Below are 27,662 nucleotides of genomic sequence, written 5' to 3'. Positions count from 1 at the left end.
GTTTAGTTAGTTTAGAGCGGAATGGAATTGTAGGAAATTTGCGTCGAGATGCTAAGGAAAAATTGATAGAAGTTAACTGGAAATAAAGACACGGTCTACATCTGAAAGCTTCAGATCTTACGCTATTGATGCACGAAATTCTCAAATTTCTAATTTAACAAAGACGAGAAAATTATTCTCGTGGTATTAATGCGTGTCGAAGCTAAATCAAAAAGGTGCTTATTCATATCGTTACATCGAGTTAATCGTTCGTCATTTATTTTCGAAGCAAGCAGAATCTGCAACTTCAGTATCTTTCGATCGACGGCTGTTTCCAAATTCACGATTCGTCTCAATCATCATCGTCATTGGCGTTGTTAAAAATTCTCAAACTCGATTCCGAGACCCTATCATGTTGGAACCACTGATCGTACTGACAGTATTAAATTGTTTCTTTATGTTCAGCTCCACTGTCACAACTTGCGCATTATGGTAAACAAAATATCATAAGCTTTTCGGTTTCTTGCTTCTCTCTTAATGCACGCGTGTTCGGCAGGTGGCAATATCGAACTCATCGTTGCTGTTTCAAGAAAGATCCCATGTCACAGAGCACCAGGTGGAATCCGTCCAAGTCGAAGAATAATTCGTCAAAGAACAACAATTCGTCAAAGAACAATAATTCGTCCAAAAACAGTAATCCGTCGAAAAAACCTGTACTCTCGAAACAGGATAACCTTGTAAATTCAGTCAGTCGCAGCAAATCGAATTCAACGATGAACCGTGAGAATAAGAACAGGAGGAACTCGAAGCACAAATTGAAATCGAAGTATCTGTCGAGGAGCAAGACGCCTAGCGACGAACGACTGTCGTCCATGTAAAGAATATTTGTTAGAATCCTGTTAGGCAAATTAGAAGCTTGAATTAATGAGGAACTTTTCTGTGTTGGCTGTTCGAAATTTTATCAGAATTTCGCTAGAATTTCTTTCGTGATCTTAGAGATTTTAGAAACTTTAGCAACTCTACTAAAATTAGTAAATTACGATTATTCTAAAATTATTAATCATAGATTTTATACCGTAAAAGACGAGAGACAAAAAGATACAATTGGTTACATTTCAGGGAAATGATAGGAAATTGGGAGCTCGAAGAAAGAGCGAGAATGTCAGAAGCGTCGCAGACTACGAACGATCCAAAATCGGCGGTGGTGATGGAATATTCAACGGTACAAAAGATCGTCCAGATTTTAGACAATGACGCGGATCTTATTGCCACGAAAATGGCCATGAAAGATCTTAATGCTAAGCAAAACATAGAAGAGAAGAAAGTACCAATTTCGAATCTGATGGAATCGCAATTTGACCATCAATCTATATCTGAATACACGCCACAAGAACAGTATAATTGAATTTTGTGAAATAAATCTAGCAGATTTCTCATATATTATTATCAGTTTACATTCTGTTATAATCACAAGCATATGGACGGTATTTATAAATTATTCGAAACATTTCCTATTAACTATCTTATATATTTGGAATACATATTTGATCTTAACGAGATTTTTATTTTTACTTTATCGTAACGAGACATTTTAACAAATCCTATCGACGCTATAAATCTTCTGGCGGATCTTCACTTATGGATACTCGGTATTTATAATTCTTCTGAACGTCGTTGAAACAGTTGTTTCCTCTGCAAGATTTATGGCGTATAAGAGTTTCCGTAGAGCTCAAACAGCACTGAACAAGTCGTGACATCTTTGTTTTTTTACTGGGATATTTCCAACTGCAGCGTTCACTAGAATCGACTTCCTTGAGGCTGATAGAATTTGGGAAGCTGAAATACGATTAATCGATGTTTGTTCGGGGTTAAATTAATGCAAGAATGCGATGCTTTTACCACTTTGAGAATAAACAGCACCAGATGCAAGCCATGCAAATGGTATCGCATACAGCGCGATTATCAAACATTTCGCCCGATGTCTCAATATTTTCACTTCGACGATTTTACATTTTCGTTGACATTTAAAGGCTTGTAAGATTTCCAGTTTTCTGAGCCGTCGAACACTGCAAACTTCCGGCGACTGACACGTTGTCTCTCGATGGTTCAAACGATCGCGGTTTGTATTTTTACGATTGTGTATTTTTACGACATTCTCAAGAAATTTGTACATAAACGTCAAGAATAAACGATCTTTTCGTTATCGTGCGATATAATAAATTTTTATGAATTTCAAGAAACTTTTAGGAAAAGATTGGAAGACTATTTCTAATACTTAGGAAATCTGAGATGAAAATAGGAAATAATTATTTCCTTAACTGTAGCAAGATTTCGCGAATAAATTTTTAGAAATTGTAACGTTAACAAAGACAAAAAAATTCAAAATTTTCTCCGTGAAACTATTTTCTTTTTCGTTACTCACGACGCGAAACCCGATCGCGTAATGGTTAGTTTATATAGTTTCCGTTTCAAATGTTTCGCATACACAGAGAATCTTGAGACGATAAGAAGAAAGAGAAAATTCAGCGTCTAATTTCTTTTCCATGTGAACCACGTTGCCCCATTGCGCTTCTGGTATTTTACGAAGGTGGGGAACACATGGGCCAGACTAAAGAAATTGCTCTTCTCTACACAGATATCGCAGTATCTTGTCGACTTCCACAGGTTGAACACAGCTTAGTGGAAATTTTGGATCTCGTATTGAAACAACACTTATGACATCTGCTATCTAAAACTCGGTGTGATAATTTGTGGAACGATTTATTCCATTTGGAGAGTAGTTTGGTAAGTAGAATTACCAGTCAAAATACCTCTAATTTGTTTTTAAACTTTGTATTTTTATTACCACCGAGAAAATTGGTTTGATTTCTATTACAGTTTCTATTACAAGCGAGTGAATTACGAAAAGAAATTATTTTCCGCGTTAGGAGAATACAAAAAGGTAAAAATAAATTTTAGTTAATTTAAATTTGAAGTAAAATTAGAATCGACGAACGTGTGGTACTAATTCTGAAAGGGATATATAATTTTATCTTTGTCTAATGGGAAACAATATCTATTATCTCATTAAATTATTGAGTAACGTCTAACAAGAATCAATCTGCATGTCTTTTCCTGCAATTGGTATAAACGACCAGGTTCAAGGAACCACGAAAAAAGAAATATCAAATTAATAGAACTTCGACTTAATCACTTTTCAAGTGCAAACTCGTACGCTTCCCCCGCATATCAGCTTTCAACGCTCGACCATACAAATACGTAGTCGAATGTCCTCTTATCCAGTCGAGCTAATGGGAGTTTAACCAGAAATATCCTTTTGTAAAGAAATATCGATTCGTCTTACTCGATACATTTTTACTGATTTGGTAAAAGTCAATTGGTTCCGAAGGATCCGTGGTCACGAATGTAAAACTATTCTTTTGAATCCTCTGTTACCTCCTCTAGCATTTAAAATGGAATTATCGGTTGAAAGTAGCAGAATTAGAGATTCTTGTGTGAAATGAATTCAAAGAGCTAAGAAACATATTCTATTGAAGTCTTCTTTAAAATACCAATAAAGAAAGAAGCGAGGATGAGCGAGGATAGGAGAAGAAAAACAAAGATGAATAAACATAAATAAAATTTTAGCCGAGAAGAACAGCAGCTTTTCTTTTCAATAATCGTAATTATCCGTGTATGTTTATCAATTTATGGAAGCAAAGTTAAAGATGCGATAATGTGGAAGGCGTATACAGGTATGCAAAAATAAGTAAAATATCCGAAGCATTGCTCGCAAATATCTCGTCATTTTCGTTTTCCTAAAAATACAGATAAAGATAAAAATACGAAAAAGGTGAAATACGAACGAATAAAAAATTTCCCACGAGATAAAGATGTGAAAAATATGAAATATGAGCGAATAGGAGATTTTTTTAAAAAGTAAACATTCGCTGTCGAATCGTAACGAAATGGAAGAAAGAACGAATAAGAAGATGTGGAAGAATCGATTCGTCGATCGAGAATGCACCTACAATTGCCTTCTTTTCGTTGTTTACATCGATCGCGCTTTCTCTTCCACTGATTTACGACTTTTCCGATTTTTACGCCGATCTAACTAATTTTGCTCACGTTCGAGCAATCTTCGACGACATGGCACTCGATTTCGTGGCAGCTTTCTCCGATCGAGTTACGAAAAGAAAAAATTGGCTACACCCAAGATCCGACAATGATGCAATACACTGACAATGTCTTATTCCGATCACGTCAAATTTCTTTTTTCTTTTTCTCGCGTTGTCAGGTATTCCTCTGGACGATCGTTTCACCTTCGCGATTCGATAGTTTCTTTCATCGACAAGGTCAGAAATCGCGTACAATTTCCTCCTTCTTCGTCATGTTCGCGACACTAGGAAACATTAAAATTAATTGATAAAAATATTCAGCTGAAGATAAAGGTAATTAAAATACCAGAAGTCTTGTAAATGCTTCCTTGATTTGGATGATTTAGAGAAAACGATTGGATAGAGATCAAGATAAAAATGGATAATTAAGGAAATTCTTCTGAAATGCGTTTCGTTTTGTTCGTGGTTTACGTGCATTTCGCGTTATTTGTGATTATTATTTCTCAATTCAACGATACTTCGTTCAAGATATCGAGTATATTCAAAGTGTTAAATATTTGCTATTATATTTAAGTGTTCAGTGCATTGGAAATATTAGAAAATGTTAGAATCACTAAAGGCAAAGTAAGAACAAAAATAAAGTACTTGAAAATATCCTTGGAACTATGCTGTGCAGTTAAGAACGACATGCTTTTAAACTGGCAAAAACGGTCATGGATATTCATTTCTGATGTTTACGACATAATCATGCTAATTGAAAGTCTAAGTCCGGGGCCAGGTCCTGAGTGAAATCAAGGATTCTCAATCCCACTATAATTTAGCAAGTCTTTATAACTGAAAGCTTGTTAAATGCCGTATTAGTTAGTCAAGGACTTTGTCGAATATAATAATTCTACATAATCTAACGAGATTTAATGTTTCGAGGACAGAAACAGAGCTTAAATTTCGTGTAGGATCGAAGGGGCTACAATGAGTTCTGCACTCACTTTGTGAGTAAATATACTTATCGAAAGAGCGTGACGAATGTCAATATCGATTGTTAATGCGTTGTTCCCGAGATAAACCGTTTCCTCCGCGTGAAAATTGCGTGCACAAGGGAAAACAGATAACGTTCCATGGAATTCGGATTTAGTAAAGTTTTAACGCGATTTACGATAACATAGTCAAGGTACGAGATTTCTGTTTGAGGCGAATGAAAATGAATTTGTTGTATTGTAGCGCGCGATGACGTTGCTACCACCGACTGTAGAACAACAGAAACGGATAAACGAGGCGGTTCCAACGGATCCGGAAGTGAAGAAACGCGATGTGGCTGCCATACGCGAGTGGCTGTCGAAACAACCTCATCTACCTAATCACATGGGTCTGATTTTATTTGTATACTTTAAATGAAGCAAGGAAAGATGTTATTTTGAGAAAAATGTTATTGAAAAGGCATTTCCTTCGTCCGTGATTATAAATCTCTCTAAAGATCACAAATTATTTAAATTTAAAGACTGAAGATCTAAAGATTTAAATTTTAATTTGAAAATTACTTGATCACAGACGATGCGAGGCTTGAAAGATTCCTATTTGGTTGCAAGAATAGCATAGAGCGATGCAAGATGATTTTGGAGAGATATTTCAGCGTGCGTACGGCGATTCCAGAATTTTTCGCGGTTCGAGATCCGTTTGCGCGAGAAATTCAAGAATGCTGCGAAGCAATGTAATTAATTCAATTATTTAATTTGGAATTTAATTTTGTCTAATTTCCCCAAGATTAACTTAATATTTTACTAATTTACCATTAGCCATTATTTCGTCTTACCATCATTAACCGACGAAGGACACCGCGTAACTATCTTGCGATTAAAAGACACTAATACAGAAAGGTTTTCTATCCAAGCTATCTCCAGGAGGATTCTTATGGTTCTGGATACTCGTTTAATGGAAGAACGTTGTTTATCAAACATTATGGTTATCGATCTCGAGGTATTATCTCATAAAATTAACATTATACAGTATTCTATTTTATAAATAAAAAATCATTTCATGAAAATTGTATTATACGATATTTCATTGTTTAGTTTTCTTTTTATCTTTTGATTTATTTAAGTCTTTAAATTTTCGATTAGGGATTCAGCATGATTCATTTTACAAAATGCAGTCCAACGCAGAGCATCGTCCGGAAGTCGATGTTGGCAGTGCAAGATAGCATGCCATTAAGACTGCATAGAGTCCACTTCCTTCACGCGCCTGCTTTCATTGAAAGTATTCTAAATATATTTTACCCTCTATTAAAGGATCGACTTGTACAGAAAGTAAATGATCGCTAAAAATTACTTTGATTTTCATAGATCGCAATTTTATTTTATATTATAATACGAATGCATTCTTCGTTTTTAAGTTTTGCATTCATACCGGTGGTGGTGAGGAATTGTACCCTTACATGGACAAGGATATACTTCCAAACGAGTGGGGTGGGAAAGCAGGCACTCTGGATGAATTAAATGGTTTGTGAAAGATCTTCACTTTTTACAAACTTCTTGAAAATTTATTATAATTAGATCGCAGGTGTTTACGGAAATTTGGACAAGTAAAAATGTACAAAATGCAGACAATACGTAGGTATTTGAAATAAAATATTCGTTGGGATATTTACAGAATAAACAAATCTTTATACAAATTCTAAATTTTTAGTAATATCAATTTTATAATTTAGTAACTTTTTTAAAAGTGGTTAAGATCCTTCTCTCTTTTTTTAGACGCGTGGAAAAAGAAAATTGAGAAAAACAGAGATTGGTTTTTGCGAGAAGAAAAGCTTAGCCGAACAAACGAAAACGCCAGAGTTCCAGAATCTAAATCAAGACTTTTGGCGGAACTGGATGGATTACAGGGTTCTTTCAGACAATTAAATATTGATTGAGATCTCTCGAATCAAAAATTAACTTTCTCTATGATTATTTTCTCGTTTGTACCTTATTTTCAATCTAATATTGTACTGTATTTAAGGTTGTTTTTTTATAACAAAAACTATGTTTTACATCTAAACGAACAGTTTGGAACTTGTTCGATTTTTAAATTAGATTTGGTGAGAACGTTTCGCAAGTTCTAACTCAGATAGCGCCACAGGACCCTTCCAAACTTTGGAACATGTTTCAGTTGGTATATTTTTGTTTGAGTAGAAATTGATATTGCTTATCTTATAAAAATAACATTTGAAATAATGTTTGAGATGATTAATCGAATGATTTTATCATTAATGCATCCAAAATATACTGTTCTGCTATTTTGTAATGTTTACTCAATATTAACAATAAACTATTTTTTTACATAAATATTTTATATGCAATTTCTTTCAAAGGTATATTCTACTATCTAAAGAATGCACTGAACTTTGGAATTTTACAAACATATTTAAACAGAATTGCAAAAAAGATAAAGATTCTATAGTAGAAATTAAATTATATGGAATTCTTTTTGGAACTGTCAATTACTATCGTGGCACGTATTATTATGAATAGCAATAACATTGTTGCAAAGATATTGGATGATAGCCCAATGCAGAACAGAGATTGCTAAGTGAAACGCAACTGCTTGATGCACATCAGGCAACTCAATATCGTTTACAATAAAATTGTAGAAAAGCTAAGGTACTACTACTGACACACGTTACAAATTTTCTGTTTCCATATACGCCAAAAATTATTCTACATAATCAATTGTCAGTAAATAATTAATTAATATTCCAATACCTATTATCTAATAATGGCATCTAATAATTTAATTATAGGAACAAATGATCAATTAATATACCAATAACTCCAGTTATCTTAACAAATTCTAAATTAAATTGTAAGATGAATGCTCTAGTGATCTGACACGACGGCAGTCAGATATTAATGCGTTGCAGCGTGCACCAAGTCGTTGCGCTCATCAGTCTATACACGGTTTAAATTGTTACTTAACAATTGCACGAACAGCTCCAGACACTTAAGTCCGCCTCGTTCGGCGTCTCTGCCTTCTTTCGTGTCCATTTAACGGACTTGATGAGCTAATGGTGGTCCAAGCCGAGGCACGGGACAACAGCAATGCAGAAATCCCTTTCGGTTGCAATCTTACGGATTGTTTGCTCGTAGCTGAGACACGATCGCGTCAGGTCTCGAACGTACTATCTACGGCGCGAAAGAAAAACAGTCCTTATTAATTATCATGTGAAGGTGCAGCTTCATTTGCCAGGAACGCATAAAACAGTTTGCTTTTCTGAAATCGACAGTGGGAACTAGTCGGAAACGCGGATAATAGGTGAGTAATTTAGAATATCGAAAGGATAGGAAATCTATAAGGCACAGAGAAATTAAAAAACATAAAAAAATGTCTTTTTGAAAATACAAAAAGATGTCATATATATATGTATATATTTTAGCTTTCAAAGCTCTCTAAGAACTATTATTGAAAATTTTCAAAGAACTTTACGCTGAAAATCTACCTTTGATTTTTTTAGGTCCGATTAGACAGTCGTCACATTTGTGAATTTATATATTTGCTTAACCATAGAATCACTGAATTATATTTTTTAAAATATCCTAAAATGGAACAAAAAGATATAAAACGCGTTACCTCTGAGTCATTGGTCGTTGAGATGTCCGACGTCAGCATGTCGATTCGATTATTGTGGGAAGGTGCATCGCGATTGGATCAGAATAAAGTATTCTACAGTTAATAAAACTCGTTGAAATACGTTTTCCAGCGTTTGTTAGCTTGTATATCGTGCAATCTAGGATTCATTTGTGCGTTATGGAAAAACGATCGGCGTCCCTATCTTCCGAAGTAACGTCTTGCATTACATAAGCATTATTTCAATTACACCAGCATGTGTGGTCTTAACGAGGTGGAACGGATAATTAATTAATCGATTAAATGGTGCTGTTTGAATGGATTGCGTAACGAAACGTTTCACGACGTGCAAGCTTTACCTATAGCATCTTATTGTCTTTTTAATCTGGATCTATTTATTCTTAAAATTAATAGAAATTATTTGAACAAGACGAAATTATTGATTAATTTCAATTTCATAGTATCGTAGAAAAATGTTCAAATATTTCAAAGTAGTTGGAACATCGTAATCTTGAAAATGTAGTATGTTGAATCCTAATATTGAAATTTTATATATCTATAGTAACTTTGATATTAAAATATTCTACATTTATGTACATTCTATCATAGTTATCTTCATTCATTATTGAGTATATTATGTATTCATACTTCTCCTAAACTCTTTCTAAATTCCAATTTCATCTCAGTACTTTCATAAATGAGTTTACAAACTCAAACTAGAATACTACTCCAATCTTTTATACAACTTCCTTGTGGGACTTCTTGCCAAGTCGAGCCGCGTAACAACTAGGTCTCCCGCTTCTTTCTTTCCATTTTTCAGTTTAAGCAATCCCAGCCACATTTCGTATATTAATATCCTCTACCTCCATCTCTGAATCTATAGCTATCTACACTTCTACCTCTTCCTCCCTAAAAACTCATTTCAAGAAAGGAAAACATTCGTCACATTCCAAGATATCAACGATCGACAGAATTCTAAAATTGCAAATTAGCCCAAGGGCGATCGATTAGGCGAACTACAATTAATTCGGCTAATTCAATGACGGTGACCATGGCGGCCAGATATACAACGTCCCTGTCCTGCCGCACTGTACAGGGTGGATTGATTTTTCGCTCTCTGACGTCACGAGCGAGGCTGGCATGCGCGTGGACGAGGTGTCGCCGTCCCGACGCGCTTTATTTCCCTGTCTCGACTTCTGTTTTGCGTAATCCACTGGCTATATCCCTTTTGCGATATCCCTTTATCGAAGTCCTGCGATTTCGATGATCAAAGACAAACGCTCCTCCATCTCCCTAAACCGCATCAAAACTACTGACTCATTGATATAAAAGCTCTAGATTCTATGATATGATTTTCCTAAGAAATGGGAAAGATAATTCTGGCTGTTCTTTGTACTTGATACAATTAGGCTGGTAAAAAGAAAGACGAAAGAAATATTGGGCGATGCGATTAATTTGTAACAAAACAATAGTTGTGCAGAACGTCATGTTGTGAAACTAAATTATTTGAGAATAATTTCTTTGAAGAAAGACTAGATCACTTAGAATGCAAAAATACTTGCAATTTAAAAAGAGGAATAAAATGATCAGAAAATTCTGAGTATTCTAAGTATTCTAAAAGCAATGTTGGATTCCAAATTGGATAAAATGGATCAAAGCAAATTCCAAATATTACATTTTAAATCACTATTGAATTCAAACTTTTTTAATAGCTACAATAATTAAGCTCTGACCATAATCATCGACAAACATGAAAAATCTCTTGCGATAAAACAGGCATTGCGAAATGGAGGAAGAGGCGAGGAGGTGGTAGACTGGGGTTGTCATCGCTCGGGAACGAGGCAGGACAAGTCGGGGTCAGAGACGAGTTCATTCAGTCTCACGCGGTTGGCCGACTGCTGATCGTTTTCTCTTGTTCCAACTCTTGCCAAAGCTTACATTCTCCTCCTTTTCTGTCTCGGTGATTCTCCCTTCCTGTAGCGTTGGTGATTCCCTCTTCCTCCTGCTGATTCGTGGCGTTCGAAGCTTGGAGGCACAACGAGTTCGCCGTCGACAATCGAGCTGCTTGCGTACCTCTGAACGAGTACACGTGCATTGTCGGGATGACGGGCCGCATTTCTAAGCGGCTTAACACGGTCTAGTTTCGCGACCGCGCTTTCGATCCATAGAAGAAACTGTCATTGAACAGTTGTGTATAGTTTTTCCATTTCGTTCGTTATTACTTTGTCGGAATAAAAATTGCACGTTTCTTTCATTTACTTTGAGTAATTTAAGTTCATTCATTTTCTTAATTTTTCAAGTAACCTTTTGATCTGACGTGTTTGGAGACGAGAGGTGCTCAATGCAGTAGTAATCACTGTGTATGAATTCACAATATCTTTTGTTTTAATATTTCACATTTTACATTCTGCATATACCAAAAATAAAATCAGTAATATAGGAATATATTTGTTTGTTAGGAAAAAAAGAATTGTTGGAGTACCTACAGGTATTCATAGTTGTATTATTAATATCTAGCGAGTGATTACCTTTAACCTTCTATAAGCATTGACTTCTATCACGTACAGGTACCAATGATAACCAAAGAGTTGCAAAACATAACCAACTAATCTTTAATTCTGCTTTCCCACTTATGCTTCTCCTAAAAAATTGAAAGATGTCCGACAAAGTTTCAAGATATCAAATATAAGAAAGAATTGTTGTTGTCACAAACTGTTACTATCGGGTGAATTGGCAATATCGAGAGAAGCTATAAGCGTAACGAACCTTTGAGCCACGAGGGCCGATCTAAGTCCGTGAGGGCTGTCCACCACACTTGACTGCTCCGTTCCCTCCCCACTTCTTCGATTCGCCAGGACGTCAGCTGGAACTTGCGTGGTGCGTCCTGGGTGTGCAGCGTGCCGCTGCAGCTTCTAGTCCATTGTCACGATCCGAGAGACGGTAGGAACAGAAAGAAAGGAGAGAAATCTGTTGTAAAAGTCATCGACTATCAGACTGCGTCTCGATAACTCGTGTCATCGAGTCTGGACCTACGTAACCTCACTTTTGTCATTTCGTTCAGCTAGTTGTTTCATTTCGTCTCGCAGAATCTCGCTGTACGTTTGTGAAACGCGAGTTTATGGACTCGTCTTCTGTCAACGAAGACACTATCCGATCTGAGTATCACAGTGCGTGTGAGTAGACGTGATTTCGTGCATTTATGAGACTCGTTTCGTCTACGTAGCTGTCAGTATATGTATACGTTGCGGACGTAGATGGTTCAGCCTGTTAACTTTCCTCGCGCTTCAATATTATCGCGTGTTTTCGCGTTTCAACGTGTTTAAGGGAACCAGCGTTAATCTTCATATTAATTGGATTGGTGATCGTTGACAAAACATTGTTCTTGATTTCTTCATGTTGAATTCGTAGTGAGTGTACCTCCGAAGACCTAGAGTTAAAAAAGAACACTGCCAGATTTGAGAATCGTTTGTCAAATAAATCAACCATCTTCTAACTTGGTAAGTGATACAATTTTAAGTTTGTGTATCGCGATGACGTTTAATCGTTCAATCCTCCTTGGTTTAATGAACGCACCATTGATCGTTAATAGTTAATCTTATGTATTTGATCGTTTATGAAAATTTTGAAAGGATCACTTACGCAGGCAGAGCTTCATTTTCTGATGAAAACTGATGTCAAGTGAAAACATCGTGTCAACTATTCATATCGGTCGAACGTATTCTCTATGCTTCTCTTTCTAACCTCTGTTCTAACTTATGTAAGAGACCACACTGCGTGCAACCGTGCAGCCCGTGTCCCTGGCGTAATACTGCTCCAAGTGATCACATATGAATTTTTCCTTGTTATATACTCTCTATATGATTATCTAATTTCATCTTTTAATATATAAAAATTGCAAGAGTGACGATACTCTGAAAGTAAATTGTAACACAGACCCCACACTGTTCGTCAACAGCTGATGGGAATACTTATAGTTAGCGACTTCCGGTTAACACGTTCCATGCCGAAAGAAATGTGAAATTTTAACAATACTTTCAATTAGAGTAAAATGATTGATGTAGAAAAATAGTATCTGTGTTAAACTATTGCCACTTTAACCTCTTTTGATTAATTTTTTTTTAATTCAACAATTAATTTTCTTCCATGATTCTTTTTTTTTATGTGAGCGTAAGATTTCTGTTATTCTTTGACATTTCGTGATTGATTATATTCTATTAATAGACGAATAAATATGTTTGGACGTAAAATTTATTTACATATGCTTATTTCAGTTTACATTTGATACGTATGCTATGCACGCATGAATGTATGCATATAATTCAATTTCCTGTTGATATAAAACTGTCGGAGAGAAGCTGAAAAATATTTCGAATATCGAGATATAGGAATTAAATAATATTTATTACGTTGTATATCTTAGAAGCCTGTAGAAGTATGGGGAATGGCGGCAACAGAAAGGAAAACGGAGAAGTAGGAATTGATAAACATCGTTCTTTAGAAAGATTAAGAATGTTTAGCAACAAATTAGGGCAATCGTATTTTCTAAATAGTATTTAATATAGACATTCAATACTACTAGACTACAGATACTTATGCAAATTCACGTTTTTACGTTTTTAGGAAGTTTTAGGAAAACCGATGACATAAAAGCTCTGAATTATTAACCATCTATCATTCAATTTATGGAATATAAAAAACAAACGGCGTCAGAAATAAGTTTCTGGGTATTCATAGTGAACATAATCGCACGAGCGTCGAAAGCGATTAGCCGCTGAAAGAGGTCGGCAATAGGAGCAGCGTTTACTTAATTAATGTGGCCGCTGCGTGGCTCGTTGACCCCGCCGCAATTCTCGCACTCTTAGATCGTCCTTCGACGAAATTGATTTACCGGCCGAGCAGGGACGAATGCTGTTCTCCGTCGGTTCAAATACGCCACCATTTTTTTCTTTCTTTTTCATTTCTTTAACATTCTTTTTTTATGCACTGTTCTACCTTTTTCTCGGTTGTTTTGCTAACCTCTCCCGATAATTTTGTTCTTCTGCAATGCGTCAACGGATCTTCCACACGCAATACGTGTCCATGTCACCTTGGCGTTTACGTTTAGGCATTTCATCGACCGGGTCTCGATAAAATCGCTCGAATAAGACGAAAATTAGCATAATTATTGTAATCGTGGGTTAAAGTTAATACGATACTCACGAAAGAAAAATTTGTAGAGTCTAGTTTGAAGAAATAGACGTTTCTGTAGATGAATACTGAATGGGAATTGAACTTCTTAAGAGGAAGTTAAAGATAGACTATAAATAAATTTGTAGGCTACAAATCAATCAGACGGATATAAAGATATACATCAATTTTTTAACGAACCTATTTAAATACCGATTAGTTAAATCTAAATATGCTAAGCTTCCGTTACTTAAACGAATTAATAGGTTTACTTAAGTTTAATTAATCAAATAAAATTTATATTTTTAAAAGAAAAATGAGAGTAAAGAAGACAAAGAGATATCAATTCCCTGGAATTGTAATTCATAATAAATCAAGTTTTAGGTTCATTTTTTATCGAGGAAGGATGAAAGACGTGTTGAAAGATTTGTCACGAATTTTTCTTTCGTTTTATGAGATAATGACGGCTACACAACCTTATCTTCAATTTACTCGAATTTACTCTACCTGTTTGGAAAGGGAATTGTCAGTTTCTCCAAGTATCGAGGGTATTCGAGAGTTTAAATGCTTTTCGGACGAAATCATTTTCTGATACCTTCCGAGCCTCGACCTAGTTGCGAAGTTTCATTCAAAGCCGTCGCGTAATACCTGAAGTGTTCTTCGTCGTGAATGAACCGTCGAAATTAACGTTCACCCTGTTGAGATGAAACGAAAACGAGTAAAATAGTAACGTTCGCGAACTAATGACACTCGTAAACAAATTTTAATCAGTAATATAGAAGACTGAAAGTAATAGGAAGTTAGTACTTCGGGGAATCGTAAAACGCACGTTTCGATAAGTTACACAAAAATTCAAGTAATTCTCGACGAAAATATTTATCGACGTTATCGTGTAATTTATTATCAGGAGATCTATTAGGTTATCCCATAAGTTCGTTCCGTTTTTCGAGCGGTTATATATGTTAAGATTGTTTACGTACCTTTCAGTTTCATGAAAAAATGTAATCCACCTCTCGTTGTACAACTTCTTGCCATTTTTCAAGTGCATTGGTCCCTTATCGCCGTATGTTTATAAATCGACACATGAAATATATACACAAAAGTCGGCACGAACTTATGGGATGACCTAATACGTTCGATCAATTGAAAGCTTGACAAAATTCATATTATTGAAAAGTTCAATAAATATACGTTAAAAGCGATGATTTTTTAAATATGTACTTTCATTTATAATGGTGATCTTACGAGACGACAGATTTCACTGATGTGCTATAACGAAGAATGCTATAACGATCCAATCAATATTTGCATATTCTGTACATCCTTGCACGTTCTAATTTCGCGTGGATGCGTGGATATTTGCAGTATATTAATAATTAGAATGTCTGGATAAGTCGACGTGAAAATCAATGCACCTATTTCTAGGTCGCGTTAACGATCGCGCGATAAGTTCAAGTGCAGCGGCATCGAGTATCCTCTTCGCCCTAAGAATCGTTGATCGTTTCCGGTCGCTCGGTAATTCACCGCAAACAGTGGAAATCTTCGTGTGCCACGTCAAGCATCGCAGATCGATAAGACCTTGTAAAAAGTCGACGACAATTCACGAGCCGCAACAGAGGAAACGACGTTTAATTGTCGATGTATAAGTAGCCATGCGATTTGCGAACGTTCCGCGATTATCGATCGTCCCACCCTTCCAAACTTCATCTCCTTTTCTTTTTCCTTCTTTCCTCTCCCGCGGTGAAAGAAATTTCTTGGGAAGTTCCTTGACTGCAAAGGCTTGGCTAGCGTGCGATGGCCGAGCAAAATTGCTTCTTGTCGGAGAAATAGTCCACCAAACTGCTCCCTCGAAACGTTCAAACCCCTTGGTATTAACATTTAATCCCTTACACAATATAATTTGCGTTTCATTATCTTAACTTAATTAATAGGACAATGTTGAGTTTTTCGAGAAATCATTAAGAAATTAGAAACTTAGAAGAAATAAATTTGATTGATTTGGTTTCTGAGAAGCTCGTCGTATGTACGTTGTTCGCTTCAACGATTAGAATAGGTAGAGATACGAGCAAAAGGAAATTAATTTAAAGATTCAGCATTTGTTTAAAAAAAATCGTTTTAACTCTGTATCGAAACGAGATCATACCGATATTAATATCCTAATTAAAGCTTAAAAATGGATTTTAAATGAATTTGCAAATTAAGTAGCGAATTTTCCTACATCTATGTGAACGTGAGAGATATTTCATCTTCCCAGCAATCGATTCCTCGGCAACGTTTGATGGGTAAAATGAGATTCTTACTGTCGGAGTAAATTCATTCACAGAGTGTGATCACGAAAGGAAGAGGCGCTCGGCACGGGCCAATGTATCGAGCGGGCCACAGTTTCGACTTTCACGTTGTGACTCATTCTGATTGTTCTGCATACACGTATAGACGCTGTCACCTAGCACCGGTTATCGACGTGTCCGCTTGAAATACGGTTTTATAGTCTAGTCAGGGATGGGATAAAGTTGTTCCTCGCGTCATGCGATTGTCTCACCTGTCAGACTCTCATTTACCTTCGATAGTATTGTTTCACTGGTAAACGCAATCTCTCTACTTTTTTAATGCACTTTTTATGTCTGATTTCAATCTGATTTTCTATTCGACCGAATATATGTATAAAAAGCGTTTATTTCGAAAGAATGATTGATAGCATGAAAGAAGGAAATCCTTGATTCAACATATCAGAAAGAACACCTTCTGAAACGTAACGAAGGAAACCAACTCTCGATTGACTCGACGATCTCGTGAATTAACAAATCTAACGATTTCGACGTTCAAATTGATATCCACATACCCGAAATGAAGGTCACGCATTGCTTAGAAAATATCTGACTTTGGTGCTCCGATACTCTGGTAAGTTTCGGCGAAATTCGGTGCAAACCAGATAAAACGAAGGTTCAAAGTTCGTTTAAAAGCGGTTGACACGATCAACGACAGTGTCATCCTGTTGTTCAAGTTCGTATGAACGTGAGAACTCCTAGTTAGTGTCCATGGCTTGGTTCAGGGTTAAGGTGATAGGCGGGGTTGAGGTTGAAGTTACGAACGTTCGATACTAAATATAGAGAAGCCGCTTACGGGGTCAAATCAATAGGCATTCTGCGTATACATGTATATTTACGGTGCCTGGACGTCTGAACATTGCACGTAAGCTTAAAATACCTACGCCTACGTGACCGATCGACATCGTGTCTGCACCGTTGTCTGCATCGTTATCAGCATCTTTTTAACTTTCGATCAAGAAACGTATCGTGTATCGAACTGTTCAAAATGTTGAGCTTCGTCGTTCGAGTATTACAGATCCTTAGCTTGTGTTTCGTCGAAGGAACATCTTTTTCTTAGAAGCTATGGTACAATTTTTAACTGACTAAAAGAAGAACCTGATCACAGAGAACCCGCGTCGAATGAAAGATCAAACGCACTGAAAGTTCGCGATGCATTACAAGTAGAATTCAGTCTGTCACGCGACGTAACTGGTACCAAGTTTATTCTCATGTGAAACCTCGCACCTTTCCCCTCATGCCTGCACCACTTTTTTCCTTGCAATTTCCAAGCAACGATTAGATCATTTCTAGAATTCTTCCAAGGACATCGCGTGCGTGGATCCATTGACTATACGATTGGTTACGATTTTCCTTTACGATTTCAGTTTCAGCATCGTTAAGAGGAACAGACCGCCAGGACCAACGCGGCGTCATCTTTCACGGTGAAGATCGGATGTGGACATTGTGCCATTCGACTGACGAAACGGTAGCAACGGAGGAAATCGCGATTTCGAACGACCTGGCACGTGAGAGGAGAGCATATTGGATGAACAGGAGAGATTGTCGGTGATGGACAATGAGCAGCCGCATCAGGAACTGGTCAAGTGCGTGGTCGTCGGCGATACGGCAGTTGGAAAGACCAGGCTGATCTGTGCGAGAGCCTGCAACAAACACGTGTCGCTGTCGCAACTCTTGACGACTCACGTGCCCACCGTCTGGGCCATCGACCAGTATAGAATCTACAAGGACGTGAGTTCATGGAGTAGCGTTCGATGTAATTCGCTAGGTCGTAGTGTCTAACTTTAGTAGAGATTAGATGCGATATCATTCGTTGGTTGTAATTTTTATCTTCCATATAGATTGGGTTTGGTAGAATTTTTGAATCGTGGCCTTCAAATCATTAGTAATAATCATTGTTTTAATTTTACAAAGACAACGCAAAACGCTTCGCACGCGATGTAGCGTTTAACGAGCAGTAAATGTCGAAGTTGAAAATTCTTAAGTTGGGAGCAAATGTCTGCATCGGTGCTTACCCTCGGGTCATTTAAGAGGCGTTCAAATACCTGTACTGTATTTTCACTTTCATCGTGATCTCTGCGTAGATTTCTAGTTTGGCCACGTTTCGTTTGATTGCTTTTGAGGAATGTTATTGCGTCTTTGGTCGATGCTCAATGGACTGTTCGACGAATTTATCTCAAAGTCTCATATTTTGTTTCTTGCACATTGTAGATCAGTCGTTAAATGTAAAAATATATCTAAGATAAAAGACTCCAACTTGCGTCCATTTTCTAGGTCCTAGAACGTTCCTGGGAAGTAGTCGATAACGTGAATGTTTCTCTGCGACTTTGGGACACGTTTGGCGACCACGAGAAAGATCGACGTTTCGCGTACGGCAGGTAAGATAATCGTCAAATAAATCTTCTCATAAATTTCCACTGTGTTTAGTGTACCATTTAACACACGAACAGAATATTCTTGTATCTTCTTCGATCGTAGTAAAGTTAGCACTTACAATTTTAGTTTTATCTTACGATAGTTCTAAAAACTAATATAAATTATTTTAACACTTATCCCATTTGCCGTCATATTTAGTATAGAATTTACCTCTTATTCCTCTAAGAAAATAATTTCATATATTTTGATATCAATTTTTTATGCGTGGTCTATCATTTAAACGCTGCAATTATTCTTCTCTCCTTTTTATTATTTCTACGCGAACCACTTAGAAGCCAGTACTGATCAATCATAAATCTCCTGTAACTTTATAATTTTAATATAAGAATACACGATATTTAACTTGTCAAAGATCAAACAATTAATATCTACGTATGTTTAAAATTAGATCGGACGTTGTGCTACTATGTTTCTCTATAACAAATCCCGTATCTCTACGGAACTGCAAGGCGATGTGGTACCCGGAAATACGACGATTCTGCCCACAGACTCCGGTACTGTTAGTGGGCTGCAAGAACGATCTACGTTACATGTACCGAGATGAGACTTATCTGAGTTATTTCCGTGACCGCAGTCCGTTCGTGAGGTACGATATTATTCCTTCAACTACATATAGTCAGTCTCCTCTTTTCCACATTTAGAAGCAACACACCCTTTCCTGAATCGACTTCTTCACCCTATATTGGAGCTCGTTTAAATGCATTGATGCTTCCTCAACAACAGCCTCTTCGACGAAGTATGTCAAAGTATTGATTCCGCGAATGCCTCGTAGACTCTTTACCGATCGGACGACTTCTTTGCGCCTCTTATCAAATAGAAACTATCCTTTCTTCGCCATCTCGAGGATATTATCGACGCAGTCCACCGCAGTCAACGAGTTCTGTTCAATTCTTAGCATAGTAAAATGCAACGATCGACGTTCTTGAGTAAGAGAGGTCCTTGAGGGATCCTGCATGGTTTATTGATAGGCAGATTACCGACGGGTACGAAAAGGCACATTTTGAGATCTTGAGTAACCATCTCTTGGTATGCTAATATTATATTACTGACCAAAAGTTTGGAATCACTATAGGTTCCATAAAGTTGAGAAATTTAAAAGAAAACTTGGAATATCTTATAGTAGGAAATTTCTACGATGTTCTTGTCAACAGTAACTGAAGAAAATTACTATTGATATCTATAGTATTAATTTTGAATTAATCACATTATTAGGAACTTGAGAAAATGAGTAAAAAATTTTAGCCACTAGCATAAGCATGACGGATCGTAGAGTCAATAGATTCCTGATAAAAGGCTTCTGAGAGGCTTCAGTCACTTTGGAACAATATTCTGGAAAATATGCTTTTAGTGTATTTTTTATTTTATTAAAAATACCTTTTTATACGTAAAACGAAGAGAAAACTGTAAGTTGGGAAACACTGGTTTATACGGTTAAGCTAATATAGGATTGACATCTTTCTGTGACCTAAGTAGAATAGTAGCTATATATGAATATGTATACCAGTTTTAACAGAATCGTAAATTCGCAGGTGAAGAAGTTACTCACGTTAGGATATTTAATCGATGAAATACCGCATTTATACTGAATTTTTGCACCTATATTGCTTGACGGTATAGCGGAGAATATTTTATTTCGATGTGCCACGCGATATAGAACAGGATTCCGAGCCTTGACATATTGGAGATTCCCAAGGGATTTTCAAAGTTCATCGTGACTTTCAGTATCTTCTTTACGATCGTTTTGCAGAATCCTATCATATAAAGATAACTTTATGAGTAACACCCTTTTAGCTTCAGGTTGTATTAATTTGTATAATATTGTATAAAAATTAAGCTATTTGAATATTACTATTAGTACTTGCATATCATTATAAATTTATAAATCTATTATAATTTTACAATGTATTAAAGTATTTAATATACTAATTTAATATTTTGATAAATTAATTTTCAGAGCCACGAGGAAGAGCGATCTGGTAATGCCTGATCAAGCTCGAGCTGTTGCACGTGAGCTTGGTGTTTGCTATTATGAGACTAGCGTCTTTACATATTACGGTGTTAACGAAGTCTTCGAGAATTCGATACGCGCTGCCTTAATCGCGCGTCGCCAACAACGATTTTGGATGACGAACTTGAAGAGAGTGCAAAGGCCTCTTCTTCAGGTAAGCTTTCCTAGAAAATTCACATGTTTATTAAAAAACCAGTTTGGAAAAAGACTAATTTAACAGAGGATAATTTAATTTATTTAAATTAATAGAGCATATTATATTTCAGGCACCGTTTTGTCCACCAAAACCTGTACCACCGGAAGTGTGTTTGGCGGCAAGCACTTACGAAGAAAACATGAAAACGTTGTGGACAAAACCAGTTCACACTGACGTGACTTTGATAGCCGGAAACTGCACGTTTTCCGCTCACAGATGTCTTTTAGCCGCAGCATCGCCCGCGTTCCATCGACTTTTCTCTATGGAACTCGTTCAAGAACAAACACCTCGAAGCTCTAGCGAATCTAGCATGGTATTCTCTGTTTCTTATTATTCTTTTATTTTTTAAATTATTGTTTATATTTTACTTACAAACATTCCTAAAAAAATTGTATTAAGGTGAGTACATTCGGCGAAGCAACAGTGGGTGACTTCAACGATGACACCGAATGCCTCATTCGTATCGATCAATCAAAACCTGCAAAGTGAGTTCATTGAACAAATCTGTTCAAATTATAATATACATTATTGTCTAAAAATTTTTCATTGTCTATTATTCATTCTAATATTTAAAAACAAATTGTTAGCTTTATATTTGTATTTTAATAATAACTTTCAAAAGCATAGCAAGTATTATTCCATATATTATTGATTTAGAAAGGGATTATTAATATCTATCATATAATATCGCATAGTGATACTCGATAGTTGATAACTTATCTTGAATAATTTCCTAAATTTTATAAATTTCCAAGCCTGTTACGTGGTATTGCAATGACGTTATACACAATTAACCAAATTATGAAAATCATATTGTAGAGTTTGGGAACAACTGAAGCGACGTTCAAGCTTCCAAGTACTGCCCACGGTGGACAACCAAAAGAAACCACCTGGAGCTACTAGAGAACTTAATCATCCTGCCTTCCAGAACATCCGTGTATGCTTGGTAAGTCTCTATAAATATGAAAACCAAAGTGAATAAATTAATAAGAATTTGTTTATTCGAGTTACATAATAATAAGATCCTAACCAGTTTTCTTTTTTTGTTCAATTAAATTATAGACTGAAAATACAAATGGAATGCAGCAACCAACGACCGTGGTGACGCTGTCTAAACTAATTACACCCCAGGCGATGCAGCAGTGCTTGCAATTCATTTACATGGGCAGCTTGGATAAACGGTATCACGATCTACAAGTACGTTGCGTCGGTACAATTACCTGTGCGGGCAGGTACACCCGTGGGCCATCTAACATTTTTTTTTAGTTACTATAATAGCTTTTATACATCCATTTTCCTTTCGATGTCATTATTGCACTAAAAATATAATTTAATATATATGGTAATTGATAAATAAATCTTATGCGTGTATTTCTTATGATACAAATGTACTAAAGGTAAACCTATCTAAACAGCTTTCGAAGCAACTGGTTAATATTTTTTAGGAAATTAGATCGATGCTAGGAATTCCAGAAAATTATGTAAATAGAGTAATTATGTAATATTTGTATACCTAGTAGTAGGTTATATTATTTTGGATCGGAGTTAAACCGTAGAGTAAATGTATTTTTTTGTCGAAGGAATACTTTATGCAAATAGTAAGTTTAAAGTTTAAACAAGAGTTCGGTATGCGGGAACTAACGCGGCTCTATTCTTTCAGACAGCTCCTATCGGGCTTCTACTGGTTAGTACAATGTGAAATACGTTTGCTGACACAAGCACACATATCCACACGAACACATATTACACGCACGCACAACGTAGAAACATTTAGCTAAATGGAAAATATCGATTCACCGATTCCTAAAGTCAATTTGTTAGGTCACTGTCATATTTATCATCATTTTAGCATGTTTCTTTTCTAAAAAAAGAGCCTTAATAAAGACATTAAATAATGAAAATATAATTTCTATACAGTAGTATCCAATGACTCATAAAGTATTATGCATAATTCATGCAGAGGATTTGAAAATACATATTTTTAAATACAAGGATCATTAAACAATTGAGATTTCATCGGTCACAGGTGCATGAAAAACATTATCGACTTTTTTTTCAGCTGACAATGTAAAAATGGATTCTAAAAATCTCATTTCATGCTTATTTTTCTATTATATAGGATGTCGATTCATTCCTCTTTCTTTCACATATAGGAGATTAGACAAGCGGCGGAATTCTTGGAGCTCCCGCAATTATTGATGGTGCTTGGGACTTTACAAACAAGAGATCAATTTAATAATGATCTTAATAATAGGTATAAGCAAGTAGTGAGGCAACGTTTGGAAGACATTTGTCTAGAACAAGGTACGGTATTAATGAAATATAATAAGCAAAACATCTGCAGTTTAATAATATTAAAAATTAATTTAAAATAATTTTTTCTCATTTTCGGCGACAAAATGATTTCTTTTAGGACTCTTCGCTGATGTGATATTTGAACTAGATGATGGAAGTGTTCCAGCCCACAAAGCGATACTCACTGCCCGATGTGATGTAATGAAGGCCATGTTCTCCGGAGATTTCCGCGAAAGTAGTGCAAAAGTGGTAAATATCAGTCTCCTGAAACTTTTTCAAAAATATTTTATCACAATAAAATTACAATAACATTCGATGAACAGATAGTGTTTCCCGGTGTACGCGAGTACACGTTCCACAAACTGCTCTGTTATCTCTATACGGATGAAGTGCCAGCAATTTCCTCTGCCAGGTGCTTGAATCTCTTAGAATTGGCAAATCGTCTTTGTTTGCAACGACTGGTGAACTTGGTCGAGAGCAGAGTGATCGAAGATCTCGGGAGATTGTCTCAGAACGAGGGAAACGAGGCCGTGGAGAATTGTCTGAGATTGCTGGAACCGTGCAAGGTCAGCTGTTTCTTCAATGACCTGTACATGATCAATGAATCTAACATCTTCTGATAGCTTACTCGCCAATTTGCATGTCGCAGTTGCATAATGCCGATCAACTAGCTGACTGGTGTATGAACCACTTGTGCGTCAATTACAACAAGTTGTGCAAGATGTCTCCGCGAAGCGTACGCCTTCTGCATCCGGAGAACCAGGAATATTTGAACGAGCATCGATGGCCTCCAGTATGGTCCGTATTTTACATGTAGAATGTAAAATTAGCGATTAATTATTTAACTCTTCGAAGCGTAGAATTTTAAGACTAAAAAGAACTTTAGTTGCACAGCAATTTTATTTCAATTACAATCGTTCTGGATGAGTTATGAACACATATTGATCAAATTAATATATATTTTTTCCTGTGCATCTATTAAAGTTTAGTCATACATAGTCGTATCTGTGACAAAACGAAATTGCTAATCTAATAAAAATAAAAATTAATTAATTCTTTACTCAACAGGTATTTAAAAGACTACGATTACTACCAAAAATGTTTGGCGGAACGTGACCGCGAAAATAAGCCGACGTTGAAGAGAAATCGTAATCAGTCCGGTTGCTTATGCTTCTCTGGTACGAGCAAAACTAGAAGAGAAAGTTCGAACGGTGGTGGAGGTACAGCATCGTCGGCAAATAACGATCCGCAAGCTGAACGACCCCTATTCGACTCTATAGAGTCAGGTGAACAGGTTGTATGACAAGAGCCTAGCGGCTTACGCCGCTCAGTCCGATTCATTCTGGTCCTACCTGTGCTCATGGTCTTCATATGCACCATTTTTACTATTTTGATACTGCTACAGATTTATACTTAAGGAACGTTAAACACGATCTATGCACACTCGAAGATGCCTATGAAAAAATCCGGATATAGGTCATCCAGTCCTTTACCAGCCGTACGTAATGAGAATGAATTTCTTGGTTCTTCTTCCTGTTTTTCTTTGTCTTGGAAAAAAAGTGTCCAGTCTAAGAAAAAACGATATATATTCATATTACAATTCCAAGAAAAATTGGTGCGATCGTATCTTTTGTACAACTTCAACGGAAATGAATCCGACATCCGTATTGTCATTTAAGAAATGTATTTAAAACAAATTCTATGCTGTCGATTCTTTTAGAATTTCACACGGGCGTCCGTCGTTTGTAAGCAAATAAAACAAGATGGTGCCTTTTGTTGACGACTCGTCGTTGCTGCCACAGCGACCCTAATACAGGGTGATGTCGATCACCTGGGACATGTTTTAACGTCTTTTTGATCGTATCCGTAAATATGAATTACAGTGAAAAAAATGAATCACGATATAAGTTGAAGAATGTCTTGCATCCAATTGTCCGTCAATGAGCACGGCACGTTTTTCTATGGAGAACGTGAATGCTTCAGATTGCTCATCTACTTTGATCACGTAACAAGTGATTTTTATACAAGAGTTACTTCGGTGGTTCTTAACACCCTTGAGATTTTTTCATATTTCTCTGGTTAATATTGTTCATGATTTCTGTATATTCCTAAACCAAAATTTCTACATTAATTTCATGGTAAATTTCAGGACGCATAGAAAACCGAATTGCATTTTCTACCGAATCGTTGTGCGTCTAAATGCTGGGAAATCTTGAACAGTATTTACTTCGATAATTATTGTAATTTCCAGCTTCCTTCCGCCTCAAATTACAACTTAATTTTGCAAAAAAAAAAAAGAAGGGCAAGAGGAAAAGGGCTGGAAAATTTTTTAAATCGAGCCACTGAAGGGAAAAAAAGAAATTTTCAAGAGACGATTAAGATTCGTCGTAATTTTATCGATGCGTGTTAGACTGAAGAAAACGAGCAATAGCTTTAGTCCATAGTAGAGCGTGACTATACTAAGGAATACATATAGTTCTATAAGGAATAAGTAACTATTAATAATAAATCGACGCGGATTTTTACATTGTTTGTACAGCATCCGACGACGCTTCATCTCTTGAGTTTTCGTTCGACGAGATTACGGTTTCTTCGAGTGCGAGAAGTCCTCTCGTATTTGTACTATTTTGTAACGATTTACGGTTAAATGAAATAGCTATTCTCGTCAATCGTCGATTACTATTAAGTAATGGGAGTGCATGCAGTTCAATCGACATAAAGTTGGATCGTCCAATAAAAAAACTGCGACATATCGATCACGGTAATGGGTTACTGCTAGAATTATAAATTACGATCACATTGGTAAGAATAATTTAATAGGATAGATAACGAGAGAAAATGGGGATGAATTGATAATTAATTCGTAACGACTATAATTACGTATATCGTAACATTCATAAGGTATAGAGCGATGGTCCGTTAGAATGTATCTCTGTGTAAGAGTGAATCCTCGCGTATATTATATATTTTCTTAGCGACTTGTACTTTGTAAGGCACAAATTGATTCTCGTACGCCGAAGAAACGTAATTATGTATCGTCAAAGTGGGTCATCAATCACGTATATAAATCCTCGTTTAGATATGAAGCAACTTGTATTATTAGCGGTCGATATCACAAATAATTTAATACTTGTTAGATCATCCTTTGCCGTGATCATCGTTCAATCGATTTTTTCATACATCATCGTGCAATGAAAGTATGTTCGAATGAATGAGCGAATGGGAAGGAACAAAAGGGGAAGAAACAAAATATAGACGGAGAATTGTAATTTTACATTATGTATGTACATCATATACGGTACTATCTTGTTAACTGGCCGTTTATTAAAAAATTAGAATTTCGCTCTTAGAAGAAACTTCCAAAGAATGGTGGGGATAGCAATGATCAGTTAATAAGGCAGAATTCCAGCCAATTAACAAGACAGTACTGTATCTAAATAAACATTTATGTAATCACGCGTGACAATGAGGGTTCTTTGACTGGTTATTCGAATTAAACAATTTCAATCTCGATATTTGAAAGAAGTTGAGGAAGAAGTAAAATTAAACATATATACAGTCACAAGATGTATTACTGCCTGATCTGAGAGAAATTAACGAAAACAATGTACACGCAAAGAGAATATATCTGTTCCGGCGAGGCGAGGGTGAGAATAGCGTCCCATTTGTACGCTATGTCAATTTTAATGTTAATGTTATCCTTCGTCGCTCCTAAGTGTATATTTTGTACTGAAATCAGTAATCGTAGAAATAAGGAATACTGTTACATGTAGAGCGATAGGGGATCAGGAAATTATAATTTTCAAATGCATTTTAGCCATAATTCTTCTTAAATTTCTATTAAATGTTTTTCCATGCGTACAAGGCATTTGCGGGCATTTAAAACTTTAAATGTGACAATTGTAAATGCACAGTTTAATGTAAACTTAATTTACGTTGATGAACAAGGATTATTTTCTACTGTCATTTCCTTCAAAGTAAAAATTTCCCAATTTCTCAAAGTATTTACATATTCATTTTTCTTATTTTTAATTTTCAACTTACCACGCTCGCAAAGCCTTCGATCCTACGCCGAAGAAGATTATTGTGATTGTGACCTCTGTTTTGAATCTTACAGTAGTGTCTGGTTAACTGGCTATAGCTATCCCCACCAGTTCTTAGAAATGACACCGTGGAGTGTCTCTATATAGTACATAGTTAAAATAAATGTATCAGGCCAATTAACAAAGCATTACTGTAATCGATTCGTCGGAATCGTCAGTATTTGGTCGAATTAAGAATTTAAGCTTAGATATCGATTAAGAAATCATAAAGTAATTTTGAACATTTCATATTATAACGTTCTGTATTAATGAACGTCAAACGTATAAATTTTTTCAAAACATACAAGTCAAATCTTATGACTAATTATTAATATTTCTATATTGAAATCAATTCGCCCCAGCACGATTTACGTTTCAAAGCTGTAACTATTTCGTATATGTAACTTTTCTATTGCTTTGATTATATCTTACGATTGATGAGTTATTTTCAATCTTCATATTCATAAACATATTTTCAAATTT

At 36.0% G+C, this 27,662-nt stretch overlaps 3 protein-coding genes and 2 long non-coding RNA genes across 17 annotated transcripts; 3 read left to right on the top strand and 2 right to left on the bottom strand.

Moving 5' to 3' along the window:
- Nucleotides 1-20: 20 nt before the first annotated feature.
- On the top strand, nucleotides 21-2,039 carry LOC100645657 (ribosomal RNA-processing protein 8-like). The gene is made up of 3 exons (XM_020866909.2): nucleotides 21-471; nucleotides 536-853; nucleotides 1,099-2,039. Exons 1-3 carry the CDS (start codon nucleotides 392-394, stop codon nucleotides 1,382-1,384), a joined length of 684 nt encoding a protein of 227 aa, XP_020722568.2. The 5' UTR covers nucleotides 21-391; the 3' UTR covers nucleotides 1,385-2,039.
- LOC105666563 lies at nucleotides 1,487-14,835 on the bottom strand. Of its 7 annotated transcripts, none has more exons than XR_007226510.1 (7): nucleotides 14,346-14,835; nucleotides 12,312-13,807; nucleotides 11,439-12,099; nucleotides 8,676-11,313; nucleotides 8,025-8,230; nucleotides 1,879-2,263; nucleotides 1,487-1,815 (listed from the first exon to the last, which is right to left on the bottom strand). It is a non-coding gene; the product is annotated as an uncharacterized LOC105666563 (long non-coding RNA). The 7 variants fall into 7 exon arrangements; XR_007226509.1 differs by having other exon boundaries at nucleotides 12,312-14,533; nucleotides 14,819-14,833; XR_001099385.3 differs by having other exon boundaries at nucleotides 12,312-14,831.
- On the top strand, nucleotides 2,592-7,393 carry LOC100646041 (alpha-tocopherol transfer protein-like). Of its 2 annotated transcripts, XM_020867124.2 has the most exons (8): nucleotides 2,592-2,763; nucleotides 2,857-2,920; nucleotides 5,295-5,439; nucleotides 5,622-5,781; nucleotides 5,867-6,047; nucleotides 6,191-6,376; nucleotides 6,463-6,568; nucleotides 6,821-7,393. In XM_020867124.2, the coding sequence occupies exons 3-8, from the start codon at nucleotides 5,301-5,303 to the stop codon at nucleotides 6,979-6,981; spliced, it is 933 nt and encodes a 310-aa protein (XP_020722783.1). In that variant the 5' UTR covers nucleotides 2,592-2,763; nucleotides 2,857-2,920; nucleotides 5,295-5,300; the 3' UTR covers nucleotides 6,982-7,393. The 2 variants fall into 2 exon arrangements, with proteins under 2 accessions (XP_020722783.1, XP_003401340.1); XM_003401292.4 differs by lacking the exon at nucleotides 2,857-2,920.
- LOC100645778 (rho-related BTB domain-containing protein 1) lies at nucleotides 8,161-26,913 on the top strand. 6 transcript variants are annotated; one of them, XR_007226507.1, is made up of 16 exons: nucleotides 12,031-12,169; nucleotides 17,530-17,893; nucleotides 18,437-18,540; nucleotides 18,987-19,184; nucleotides 20,553-20,760; nucleotides 20,873-21,115; nucleotides 21,202-21,287; nucleotides 21,622-21,748; nucleotides 21,865-21,999; nucleotides 22,463-22,486; nucleotides 22,956-23,106; nucleotides 23,216-23,346; nucleotides 23,421-23,663; nucleotides 23,747-23,895; nucleotides 24,166-24,595; nucleotides 24,818-26,913. XR_007226507.1 is itself a non-coding variant. In XM_048412558.1 (15 exons), exons 2-15 carry the CDS (start codon nucleotides 17,714-17,716, stop codon nucleotides 24,398-24,400), a joined length of 2,214 nt encoding a protein of 737 aa, XP_048268515.1. In that variant the 5' UTR covers nucleotides 8,161-8,360; nucleotides 17,530-17,713; the 3' UTR covers nucleotides 24,401-26,913. The 6 variants fall into 6 exon arrangements, 5 of the variants coding, with proteins under 5 accessions (XP_048268515.1, XP_048268517.1, XP_048268516.1 ...); XM_048412558.1 differs by lacking the exon at nucleotides 12,031-12,169 and adding an exon at nucleotides 8,161-8,360 and having other exon boundaries at nucleotides 24,166-26,913; XM_048412560.1 differs by lacking the exon at nucleotides 12,031-12,169 and adding an exon at nucleotides 10,727-10,859 and having other exon boundaries at nucleotides 24,166-26,913.
- LOC125386400 lies at nucleotides 18,045-18,991 on the bottom strand. Its single transcript, XR_007226514.1, has 2 exons — nucleotides 18,749-18,991; nucleotides 18,045-18,689 (listed from the first exon to the last, which is right to left on the bottom strand). It is a non-coding gene; the product is annotated as an uncharacterized LOC125386400 (long non-coding RNA).
- Nucleotides 26,914-27,662: the final 749 nt, after the last annotated feature.

Source organism: Bombus terrestris, chromosome 15 (genome assembly GCF_910591885.1).
Source record: "Bombus terrestris chromosome 15, iyBomTerr1.2, whole genome shotgun sequence".
Taxonomy (NCBI): Eukaryota; Metazoa; Arthropoda; class Insecta; order Hymenoptera; family Apidae; genus Bombus; species Bombus terrestris.
The sequence above is the reverse complement of the archived record's forward strand: the minus strand, read 5'-3'. Positions and strand labels throughout refer to the sequence as shown.

Excerpts from the sequence above, each read along its gene's own strand:
- LOC100645657 (XM_020866909.2), top strand. The coding sequence starts at position 392 with ATGTTGGAACCACTGATCGTACTGACAGTATTAAATTGTTTCTTTATG. Across the intron at positions 472-535 it reads GTCACAACTTGCGCATTATG|GTGGCAATATCGAACTCATC; the intron begins GTAAACAAAATA and ends CGTGTTCGGCAG. Across the intron at positions 854-1,098 it reads GACGAACGACTGTCGTCCAT|GGAAATGATAGGAAATTGGG; the intron begins GTAAAGAATATT and ends GTTACATTTCAG.
- LOC100646041 (XM_003401292.4), top strand. The coding sequence starts at position 5,301 with ATGACGTTGCTACCACCGACTGTAGAACAACAGAAACGGATAAACGAG. Across the intron at positions 5,440-5,621 it reads TCATCTACCTAATCACATGG|ACGATGCGAGGCTTGAAAGA; the intron begins GTCTGATTTTAT and ends ACTTGATCACAG. Across the intron at positions 6,048-6,190 it reads TTATGGTTATCGATCTCGAG|GGATTCAGCATGATTCATTT; the intron begins GTATTATCTCAT and ends ATTTTCGATTAG.
- LOC100645778 (XM_048412558.1), top strand. The coding sequence starts at position 17,714 with ATGGACAATGAGCAGCCGCATCAGGAACTGGTCAAGTGCGTGGTCGTC. Across the intron at positions 19,185-20,552 it reads GACCGCAGTCCGTTCGTGAG|AGCCACGAGGAAGAGCGATC; the intron begins GTACGATATTAT and ends ATTAATTTTCAG. Across the intron at positions 23,347-23,420 it reads GCGAAAGTAGTGCAAAAGTG|ATAGTGTTTCCCGGTGTACG; the intron begins GTAAATATCAGT and ends TTCGATGAACAG.